This window comes from Electrophorus electricus, chromosome 5 (genome assembly GCF_013358815.1).
Source record: "Electrophorus electricus isolate fEleEle1 chromosome 5, fEleEle1.pri, whole genome shotgun sequence".
NCBI lineage: Eukaryota > Metazoa > Chordata > Actinopteri > Gymnotiformes > Gymnotidae > Electrophorus > Electrophorus electricus.
In genome coordinates, this window is record NC_049539.1 from 2,935,515 (window position 1) to 2,947,689 (window position 12,175).

The 12,175-nt window shown below is 38.6% G+C and overlaps 1 protein-coding gene across 1 annotated transcript; it reads right to left on the minus strand.

Moving 5' to 3' along the window:
* Positions 1 to 631: 631 nt before the first annotated feature.
* Positions 632 to 2,976, minus strand: LOC118241477 (probable E3 ubiquitin-protein ligase TRIML1). The gene is made up of 6 exons (XM_035526582.1): positions 2,843 to 2,976; positions 2,532 to 2,627; positions 2,157 to 2,396; positions 1,820 to 1,845; positions 1,511 to 1,647; positions 632 to 1,370 (listed from the first exon to the last, which is right to left on the minus strand). Exons 2-6 carry the CDS (start codon positions 2,559 to 2,561, stop codon positions 784 to 786), a joined length of 1,020 nt encoding a protein of 339 aa, XP_035382475.1. The 5' UTR covers positions 2,562 to 2,627; positions 2,843 to 2,976; the 3' UTR covers positions 632 to 783.
* Between the last annotated feature and the right edge of the window lie 9,199 nt (positions 2,977 to 12,175).

Here is a 12,175-nt window from a genome sequence, read left to right on the forward strand (position 1 = left end):
AAGAGCATATGCGGAAGAAGACAATAACAATAATGCAACCATGTGGTGGGCCATACCACGTGGTCTATGGGGTGGGGGAGCATGCTGTTACAACTATTTTATTGCAAAATCAAGAACTAAACTGCAAATGTAGTCAAATGAATTCAAAGTAGTCAAATGAATTAATGTTCACATGGTTTTATAGAAGCATATTTTCATATCCTTAATCCCACATAAAGCATGACATTCTAGATAAGATTTCATAACTCAAAACTAAATGCCTGAATGTTAATTTTATAGCAATGTTATAGCAGTTTATAGCAAAGGTATACAGCTTGACACAGTAAAAGCACAGTACCATCTGTCTCTATTAATACCATCTGTCTCTACCAATGACGTCAAATAAAAGGAACATAAGTGAAACTAATGTGAAAAAATACTTCAGGCCTACGCTTTGGTGCTAAAAGATACAGTGTTGCAGTGCTAGAACTACTGGACATCATGTACAACTGAATAAGAGAAGTGCTCCTTAAAGCTCCCTCAACAACAGCAAGCATGGTGTATAAGACGTCCCCCTGCTTGCAGGTAAAAGAGAAGGACACATGGAACAGTTCTTTTCAATATTATTTATTTATTAAGCATGTGTGTCAGTTGAACAGAAAAATAACACAGATCTATTATCAAGCACATATGTAAACAAAACGTTCAGCAGAACCAGGAGACATGAAACTCACACAGAGTCAGGGGAAGCTGAAACTGACACCTCAGAACTGGCAGAATCAGAGTCCTGCATGTCAGCTCACATTATTGCCGATGAATTCTTGGAGTCAGCATCACCCCAAGATAGTCACCCGTACTTTTAAGGTTGCAAATTACCAGTTTAGAATTTTTTCTTTCCCCCATGTGCCTAATGCTGAAGGCAGGGACAACCACACTCTGGAAGTTCATTGACAGCGTGTGTAGTTTCATCCCTGTGAGAGCATCATAGAAATTCACTTTAGCCATATCACAGTCCACGAGCACACCCAGCCTCTGTACGCTGGCCTCAGAGATGGTGCTGACGTCATTGTGGTGCACTCCTGTCAGATTTCCTTCATTTGATTCCAGCAACCAGGATCTGTCGTCTCTGCCCAGAGTGGTATGTCCAACTCCATTTTTAACCCAGCCATTTTCTGCGACACCAACTGACCAGTTCTGGCAGCCACCTACATCCACCTCCCAGTAATGCTTTCCTGTGCTGAAGGACTCAGATGCCAGGATGTTGGCTGATGCTGCTCTGCAATCCTTTGATTGCTTGGTGAAGGAGCCTCTAAGAGAAACCTGGGTTTTGTCCTCCGAGATTGTCAGGTCTTTGTGTTTTTTATCCGGATCAAAGGTGATGGCCTCTGAGACTGTGGACAAGAAAGATTTTTATTTTTTTGAAATTCAATATAGAACTGATGTCATAATTACAGTTTTGCATGGAGTACATTTCTCCATCATTTGGGTTTGATTCTAATGAATAAATAATGAATCTGTATCTCCTACTCACATTCCCATGGTTGAGGCAGAAGCGTTTTGTTCTTCTGGACAATCTTTGTGATGGACTTTTCCAGAGTGCTCATCCTCATGCCATCAACCTTCATCCTTCTCTCCACATTTGAATAAAAATGGTTTATAGTCTCAAGGCTAACAAGAACAGAAACGTGTGTTTAGAATTACAATATAAACTTAATATGATTAATAGGCGTGATTTGAATCAAAAACACAATATGATTTGTATAAAGGAAGCATGTAAAGATGTATTTATAAAGTGAATGTATATGAAATCATTTCTGCTAATTGTGAATTTAGTATGTACCTTAACAACTGCACCTCGGTTTCCGCCTGTAAGAAAGGGGATTACGATTTGAGCTTTCACTTTCTTGCCTACCCAAAACCAACAGAGACCTTCAAACAGTCATCACTGTAATACTGCATCCCATAAAAATAAAAAGACAGTAAAATATAAATGGACTGTAAATACCAGTAGTTGTAACTAGTCGCTGCTAGCTGTAGGATTATCAAAGGCATAATCATGTGATAAATTTGATTGTTAAGGAAATTATCAAAGGGATTATCCTGTGCAAGACCCTTGTTTCTGTGTCCCTACCCTGAATATGTTGGTCCAGTCCAGCCATGAATGATTAAGATCTTACCAACAGAACCACCAGATTGTAGCTGTCCTGTCTTCTATCTAGCTCTTCAATGTTCTTTCGAATGCTCTCAAATCTCTGACGATAACTGTCTGCATCCTCAGCAAGTTGGATAAGACCCTCTTTCAGAGAGTCTCTCTCAGCCTTCAGTAACAGGAAAGCTTGCTGTTGGTTCTCATCCAACAGTGTGTGGAGCTCGCTGTACTGGGCAGTCATGACGTCTTTAACATTCTTATATGTGTTCTGTGAGATTGGTAGAAAAATAGCTATATTTTTGACGCAAAACAAAATCCTCAGTTTGAAACAGTTAGTTCTCAAGGAGTAGATTAAGGGAGATTAGTGTGATGAAAATGATAAAGTACTAGCGGGGTATTTTACCTCACACTGCTTCTTTGCCCTGGAGACCATTTGTTGTATATTTACAGATTTATTGGCTTTGTTTGTCAGGTGCTTCAAATTGGATTCCAGTCCATCCTAAATATATATACATATATATACATACATATATTGCTACTGTCTCATCTGAATATGATTGAAGGGGTGATAGAAATATAGAACTATATTTAATAGTTATTTCATATTTTACCTTAAGTAAAAATACAAGAATTAAAGGCATTTTAAAATTTTTCCTGCATTTTTCCTTGTTTCGGACAACATTATGTATCGGGATTAAGGGTACAGATACTCACAATTCGTTTCTGCACAACATCTTGTAGTTTTGAGTATGAGTGATTTCTGTGTTTCCCCTCTACAAGGCATCCATTTGTAAGAATTTGTTTACATTTATCGCAAAAAAGGACAGGCGAGCTGACGTCGTGCGCGAGACCGCTGCTGGAGGCGCGTGTGGCGAGGTTGACGGAGGACTCGCCCGTGGAGGTGACAGAGGAGATATGATTGCTGATGGTGTCCCTGCTGCTGCCACTGATGAAGGATGAGAAGTAAAAGGAGTCAGAAGAGTGCGATGAAGGTGGACGCGGTGGGTTGCTCATGATGACAGCCGAGGGGGTAGCTGTGCCAGCTAGGAGCGAGGTGCTTTCGCTTTGGCGTTCTTTCTCTTTTTTTTAAGGCTTCTTTACCCGGCAGTCGTGCAAACAAAGCCAATACCTGCCCATCCCTAAGAAGGAATTAAGCAGCTGCTCCTCATAGTTTGCAGCTGGTTTAAGCAGTTGAATGGTTTCATCCCATTTATGTAGAATTTTGTTTTATTTTCTTTTAAAATGTTTTTTTTTTTTCATTTTTCCACATTCATTATTAACATCTCTGTTTTACACTAATGAATAAATAATTAAGTTACTGGCAAAGATAGTTGAGTTGTTTTCTTTGCTCAGTTCAATTAATGTCTTTCCACATTTGGAGTTAAGAACACCTGTGTTGGGGTTGAAACCCTCACGCCCCTTTTATCAGCAAATTCTCTTCATTCATTCAGTTTCAGCAAAGTCGAGATGGTAGAGAGATAACTTTTTTCTTCCAGTAAACTAGTTAACTTTAGGCACATTTAAGCCTAAATCTAAACTGTCTACATATTTGGAACAATAAATTTCAATAGATACTCAGTACCCAGCGGTATTAATTCTATATGCTTGTAATATGTAATCCTTGTTTTTTTTACATGGAAAATGCATACTTCTAGTAAGTGTGCATACAAGGACCAGAAAGGTCCATAAAAGGTTGAGATTTTTTTTTCAGGGTCATGTTCATTTGCACTTACATTTACAGCATTTACAAAAGTGCTTTGTCATTTACTCACAGAATGTATCCTAGTCAGTACAGTAGGTTAGAGTTCAAGACACCACTGAACTAGAACACTGCTGAAATACAGGGCTCAGTGCTGATGCCTAGAAGTGCAAAACATATAAGTTCTATATCAGACAACAATAAGTGCAATAAACAATACCCTACTAGAGTATTCAGTTACTCAACATAGGTGCCGAATCAGTGGTCATTTAAATATTCCACAAAGAGATTCAGTCTGCATTTGAAGACTGCAAGAGACTCTGTTGTTCAGACAGTCAGAAGTTTGTTCCAGCATCTGAGAGCCTGGACAGAGAATGCTTGTCTCGATGCTTGAATTCCATGAGACTTGGAGCATGGTGTTTCAAGCTGAGCCGTACTTGAAAGCACTCAAAGTATCGCACTTTGACCATTGACATCATGTATACATGGAGTTGGTCCATTTTTGGCTATGTAGGTGAGCATCAAGGTTCAATCAATCAATCTGATGCATGCAGCTACTGGAAGCCAGTGAAGGCGATGCAGCAGCAGAGTGACGTGTGAGCTACATTGAAATAAAGTACTTTTTTACTTGTAAATTAAAACATCGCAATTATAGAATTGCATAAAATAAAGTGGTAGGTCTTGGTGGTAATTTGTGTCCATATTTAAAATATCTATTTTAGGATTAACCTAAAATCTGGGCTTCCCGATTAAGAAACGTTGAGAACCAGACCAAACCAGAACTTCGCCCTGTCTCTTCTGTAATGAATTTGCGTCGCTGTTAATTCCTGTGAATGAGGAGGTATTAATACCTATGAATAAGGAGGTGTCTCTCCCTTATAAATAACGCCCAACCGTTGCGTACAGCAGAGAAAAGATTCATCTTAAACGCAGAGGTCGAACAACTTAGAAGCGTTTTTTGTTTTGTTTTTTTAATCCAGATCTGTGTACTAGAATGAGTTTGCACGCTTCACTTACGTCCAACAAGTCGCGAATATTCTCTAGCGAATGCGACGCTTGCACACATGTAAACGAGATAAGACTGTACTGTGTAAACTGCAATGAAACGGTGTGCGATAGCTGCTTAATTAACGGCAGTCACCGGAATCACAGATATCTAACTTTGCAGGATGCTGTCAAAAATCAGTTGGTAAGTAACACGTGCCACGTTATTATTTTGTACTTTTGAGCTACTCTTTTTAAACGAAATAGTAGAATGTGTAAATCATTCAAGTTAAACGTGTTATTTTGTTTTTATTATTGTTGTTGTGGTGGTTTTTATAATATAAATTCTTCATCATGACAGGAAAAAATTAAAGACCAGTCAAAGAAGGTGAAAACTAACGTGAAGAAATTTCATGATATTAACGAAATTGTTTTAAGAGCTGAAAAGGAAGTACAGGTAACAAAGTTGAATTAAAACAAGAACCAGTAGAAAACTCACAATACAAATAATATTTATCTATAAATAAATTTGAACTGAGAATATTAGACCAGTTCTTTCACTTAAAGTACATTAATGTAATTCTTATAGTCAAATAGGTCTGACTATCAGAAAAATCATTATTAAACACACAACTACTGTGTCTGTTATGTATGTATATTATGTAATGTATTTACAATTGGTCTTGCAGCTAATGTATGATAAAACAAAAAAAAACATAACAGCCCAGTACAGTGAGCTCCAGACACTGTTGGAGCAGAATCATGAGCAAGCTTTCCTGTTACTGGAAGCTGAGAGAGGATCTGTGGAATATACTCTGTCTCGGCTTGCTGAGGATGGAGACTGTTATCAACAGTACTCAATGGACATGCAGGAGAACATAAAGACGCTCAGGATGAAAGAGAAGACTGAAAGCCCTACCAGTTTGCTGGTAAAATGCTGCTTTATCTTTCACATTTAAAAATTATGAGCTCATATTAATTACATTATTAGACTACATTATTAGATTACATTAGACGGTCATCTGCAATTTGCAAATAGCTTATGCCAGTAGTACAAAGCCAAACCTAAGAAGATATTTTCTCTTCCTTGTCTCCACAGGAGGAAATCAATGCACTGGAAATGAGGTGAGAGCAGATCTTATTTACACACAGGTGCAATACAGTTGGGCCGATGAAAAACGTTGAATCGTGTTCCCTTCTCACACCAGCCTGGAGACCATGGAGGAATATTATTTCACTCTGAACGAGAAGTTGAACTCTCATGGCGTAAGGTTGAAGGCTATGCAGGATTCTGTCCAAAAACTATTCAAGAAGAATGAAAAGATACTGCCGCGGCCATGGGAATGTGAGTTGCAAAGCCAATATTTTACACGTTATTTACAATATATACAATATAAGGTTTTTAAAATTAAAACTTGCTTGTGCTTTAGACATATATGTATAATCATGATAGGGTTTGGGAATAACATTTATCTTGGTGCATATATTATTTATCAAGTTGTAATCACTTTAAACATTGTTTACTTTTTAAATGGCACATTTATTGAGAGCAGTGTGCATTTTTGTTAGTGTGTATTTTATATCTTGTTAAATTATTTTTGTTTTTATTTTACTGTATACTTGTTTTAGCTGTTTTAGCTTTTATTATTGCTTATAAAAGGCCCTACTGTAAATGAGATTTTAGTCATAGTGGGCTTACTCCCTTTGTAAATAAATAAATAAAAATTAATTAATATCTTTATTCCTTCTCTGAAACAGTCTCAAAGGCCATCACCTTTGATCCAGATGAAAAACACAAAGACCTGACAATCTCGGAGGACAAAACCCAGGTTTTTCTTAGAGGCTCCTCCACCAAGCACTCAAAGGATCGCAGAGCAGCATCAGCCAACATCCTGGCATCTCAGTCCTTCACCACAGGAAAGCATTACTGGGAGGTGGATGTAGGTGGCAGCCAGAACTGGTCAGTTGGTGTCGCAGTGCACAATAAGATTAAAAATGGAGTTGATTATTATCTGGGCAACAACAAAAGATCCTGGGTACTGGAATCAGATGAAGGAGATTTGAGGGCGCGTCACGACAATAACGTCAGTATTGTTAAGGAGGCCAGCGTGCAGAGGCTGGGTGTGTTTGTGGACTGTGATAAGGGTAGAGTGAGGTTCTATGATGTCAGTACAGGCAACGTTTTACACACGTTCATTATCCGGTTCAAGGGGGCGGTGTGCCCTGCCTTCAGCCTCAGGGACCAGGCCTATAGCACTGCACAGCTGCATATCTGTAGGCTGACTCCCAGAGATGTGCATTATGCCAGTCGGGAAGGGTCAATAGACTCCGGGACTTATGACATGAATGATGTGGGACATAGAGGATCTACAGATACAAGTCTATAGGAAGTTGAAATATTTAGCAATGTTTATGATTGCAAAGCTTTTTAAAATGTAAACATAAACAGTGAACATATAAGTTATTTAATTTTATTTATTTAAAATGTAAACGCACAAGCCTCTTCTATAACGATGCAAGTACATATATTTAAACAGTTTCTGCAGCATTAGATTAACTCTAAACAAGCAAATACACCAGCTGTCTCATTTTGTTCAATCATCAACCCATCATGTCTGTGGATCTGTGTTCAAAAGTGTTTGAAGGGGATTTTTGGATCAGCATTTTTGCTTTGAAAAAGAAAAGCTAATAAATAAAACACGTACTGATAATGTTGTTATTTTTTCACTCTAGTGGATTTTTAGTGTGCAGGTTCTTTTTAGGTCCAATTCTATTTTACAGATCATTGACATTAAGAACAAATCAGCATAACACCACAATCCAATGTGCAAGAAAAAAAAAAACAAAAAAACAGTGTATTTTATTCTAATGACCATTATTCAAAACACCAAGGAGCCACTGAACTTGGTGGCATGGTGACACCCTCTCTGGGGAATACCGCAGCGACGGCCACCTCTGGGCAAGGCATGAAAAAAAAACAACCAGAAGTTATCGCTGGTATTGTTCCCCTGTTTCCACTATATTTCACAATAAAAGCTGTCAGTTTATTCCTTTTATGTCTTTGTTTAATTTCTTTGCCCTTTTCACACCACTTACCATTAGCATTAGCTGTTGTTACTAATCACTCATTTAATGTTACAGAGTCCACCAATACAACTTCCATTCTGTTAGGGCTTGAAGTCTAGACTGCTTTGCAACTTGCCCTTCTAGTCTAACAGTCTGAAGCAGGAGCCAGACGAGGACTGACTGGCCACAGCTGAGGTGGGGTTTGGGGGTGGCCAGGACCGTGGGCAGCGAAGCAGAAGTGGCCAGTAGTGCAGGAGAAGAGAAGGTCAGCAGAACGTCCTCGGGTTCAGAAGGGGCCAGAGAGATGCCTCAGGTTCAGGAGATAGGCTGGCTGATGAGATGACCGCGGCAGTGGCTGGGCGCCTGAGCGAGCAGGATTGTGCAGTCCTTGAAGAGCGGTGTGGAACCTGTATGTGAGATGAGCTGCAGTCCAGCTCAGTAGAGGAGTGATCTGTAGATCACTCTGAGGGAGGCTCTGAGGGAGTAGATGGACCAGGATCCGGCCTGCCCTAAATAGGTTCACTGGGGCGGCCATATTTCCCAAATTCAGTCACCTAGACTGTTTAAATCCCTTCCCAGGAGAATATCCATTTTGTCCATAAAGAGCTATGCTAACTGAAGTTTTGCCAAACACTCATCTGCCATATTGACAGGTGTGCTTAATTACATGGAAGTGTCCTCAGCTTGGAAGTAGTGATCATCAGGTTCCTCGCTTTGTTTGTCTGGTGTATGCTCCACTTGATTTACCAGTTCCTTTTTAGGTTTTCTGAAATGACATTTTTTCTGTTCCATGGTTTTGTTTAAAACTTATAGACCTTATGTATTTTGCACTTCTAGGCAGTAGCATCGATCCCTGTATTTCTATAGTACTCTAGATCACCGGTATATTGGACTCTAACCTACTGTACTGGCTAGGATGAATTCTGTGAGTAAATGACAAAGCACTTTTGTATGTCGCTCTGGATAAGAGATAAATGCTGTAAATGTAAATGTAAAACTGGCCTTTTTTGTTGTTGTTTTGTTTAGGTTTTGAGGATCCTTACACCTGCATTCCTGTGCTTGATGGCCACAGTGATAGCACAGTTTGTTTAGCCCAGGTTGTTTTAATTCACTGCATACTTTATGTACTTGAGCAGATGCACGTCGCAATTGTGCTTCCTTGGCTGCCAAATCCATAGATGTGCTCACTTCTATCCACCTCACTAACCTTAATCTGCACTGTCAGAAAACGCTTCTGAATCGTCTCACTGCGCAAGCCACACACTAACCTGTCTCTTTTGTCATTTAAGAGTTTGTCTAAACTCATAGTGTTCTGACCGTTGTTTCAAAACTGTAAAAGAAAGTTGATTTGTCTTTGTGGAATCTGCATCTTTTGGCGTGATAAGAGACAGTGAAGAGTGATGCTCTTTCAGCGTAGTTACAATAGTGTCATAAGAGCAGTCAGCAACTTTATCAGGTTGTATGTTTTGTCACCCTTTATGCTGAGGAAAATTAGGACTACAACATCAACTGCTATTTTGCTGGCGAGCAATGTACTCAAAAGATTCTGTATATGAGCGCCACTGCTCCACAGACTCACCTCACGGGTCTATCCATCGCGACCAGCCACCCACAGGCTACACAAAACGCTACTGCAGGCTAGTGAGGATTTCATGAAGAGGCCATTTACTCACATTAAGACTACAATACCCAACCAGACATAACAATGGTGCGGCTGGAAATAAGATACAGGGGGAAGATGCATTCACAAGTTCACAAGTCTAGACTTCTGTGAGCAGGAGACGATCTCTGTACTCTTTGTGGCCCATGTTGGTGGCTTCTCTTACAGATTAAATCAAATTTACCTCATATCCGAGGTCATCAAATGCAGTGTCAGTCTTATGGTTATACTGCTAAGTGGTTTCTTTCTTTTTTTTGTAATTTAATCCTGTTCACATCCATGCCATAATTATACATCTGCCACATGTTCTATAGTTAATCCAAAAAGCTTGAGGACAGCAAAAATAATACTCACTGTCTAGTTACCTGTCTGGTTAATAGCTTTGTGACTGTCACTCTTGACTTTTTAGCAGACTACTGAGGGACAAAGGTGTAAATGAAAATCCAGTTCCCTTGTTAAACTTGTTCTGAAACTCAATCCTGAAAGAAAAAGATAGGGTATAGTATAGACTAGGTAATACAATATAGAAGAATACAGTATGTATCACAACACAGTGTGGTTCTGCGCTATATAGCAAAACATTGCAGGATTTCATAGTGTATAGCACTGTGCCACAGTATATCATGGTTTATAACAGATTTTCCTCCTATATTCGCATGTTCTGTTCATGTTGCTATAGCTGTGGTTGTGTTCAGGGGCGGCACTAGAAATATACGGATAGGGGGACGATGCCCTCCAGAGTTACAAAAATGAAAATGAACCACCCATTAACACCTGCCCTAAATGCTGCACTGTTTAATGCAAAAGTCGTTTTTAGTTTGCTTTTAAAGTAATGTTACATTAGCATTTGTTCATCAATCATCAAGGTTCCGCTGTCAATTTCATTTTGGACATGTCTAATAGACATCCAGATTGTGTCATTTCATTACTTTTATGTTGAAGGTGCTGTCTTCAGCAGAGTGATCGGCAATGGTGTCACTGATTATTCAAACATGAAATCTTTCAGACTCAAATTGCATTTCCACAGCTGCTGTACGGCAGCAGCACCTCTCCCAGGTCCCAAGGTCCTATTGTCCCCTTTTTCAATATAATGTAAATTTGGGGACACGGTGGCACTGTCAAATAAGACAAAACAAATGAGAACTATTGAACTATTGCATTCTTAATTTTGGGGAGGGACGTCTTAAAGAACATTTAAGGCCTAACAGTGGCCCTCATTGTGATCCTGTTCACCATGACGGATGGGCAACCTCCAGTGAATTTAGTTAAATATCCTCCCATAGGAACTGAGAAAAGGCTGATATCCTCTGAGGGATTGAGAGAAGACTGTGTTGCTATAAAGATTCATGGAAACCTCATAACTATCACACTTTTAACTGTGCACTTTGGTTTTAAGTGTAGCTGCACTTTTACTTCATTGATGGGCAGAAACACAGTCTTAAATTATCTTTAAATTATCATTATTCCAAATCATTTAAATTGTATTTATTTTAAATTGTTCATTTAAATTGTTCCATTACTGTTTCTTAATTTTTCACCATATTCTATAAATCATTTATTTTTTATTTGATTTTAATGTCTCAATTTTTCAAGGTATTGTTTAAATAATTTTCTTTTCTATTTATCTTCTTTTCAATTTTGGTAAATACATTTCTAACATAATACATTTCAGGATGTAATAAGCTTTATTATTCTATGCATTTGCAAACTGTGTTCAAACAAACCATACAATAACTGCAAAACTTGAGAAGTGGTAAGAGTCAATAAATTGTTTTAAATTGTTGTGTTTGATTTCTGTTCTGGCATCATGGTGATGAGGTAATACAAAGTGTTTACAGGAAAATGGTTTAAATATTGAATTAGAAATATTAGAAGCATAAAACATAAAGAATTAAAGAGATTCTGTATCCTTATAAAATGATCTTTGTACAGAGCAGGGGCCTCTGTGGGCTTCTGCAAAGGATTCTGGGTATGTTTGTGCAGACCTCTGTGTAAGGCACATCATCTCTCCACCATGTACAGGGTGGTACAGCAAACCTATCTTGCAGATGTAAGATGAAGTGTTTTGGTTTTTTTTAAATAAGCCTTCTCTTGGAATGTAACATTACCAAGCTCCAACTAGTAAATGCATTGAATATCAATTTGCATATATTGACTAATGTATGGTTTGGACATAATGGTGGAGATTTCAAACACTAGTATGAAAAGAAAGTGGGGCAATTACATTATCACTTCTGAAAAAAAAATCTGTGTTATCTGTGTGATTGTCAGACATTCGCTGGAGGATGCTCAATAATCCTTATTAATGTTGACCTGCAATAAAGACTGGGATCAGCTATACTCTTCAATTAATTCTCTAGTCTGCATTTTTATTCTTGAAATAGAAAATATTATGCCAGCATAAAGAAATATTTAGGAACAGTGACGTGAGAAACTTTCTAGGAACGAAACCTCACTCAACCTCTGGTTGTTTTTCTTTGATGATCAGCACGTCTGCACTAAGAGCTTTGCTTACAAGACTTGTGCTTACTAGTGTAGGCTTAATGCAGAAAAGGAGAAAGGCCCTCCACAGTCAGTAAAACAATAGAGGCAAAGATCAGTGCAAGCAGCAGAGAGGCTGCGAATGGAGGGAGACAGA

Excerpts from the sequence above, each read along its gene's own strand:
- LOC118241477 (XM_035526582.1), bottom strand. The coding sequence starts at position 2,561 with ATGGTCTCCAGGGCAAAGAAGCAGTGTGAG. Across the intron at positions 1,648-1,819 it reads ACCGAGGTGCAGTTGTTAAG|CCTTGAGACTATAAACCATT; the intron begins GTACATACTAAA and ends TGTTCTTGTTAG. Across the intron at positions 1,371-1,510 it reads TCTGCCTCAACCATGGGAAT|TCTCAGAGGCCATCACCTTT; the intron begins GTGAGTAGGAGA and ends TCTTGTCCACAG.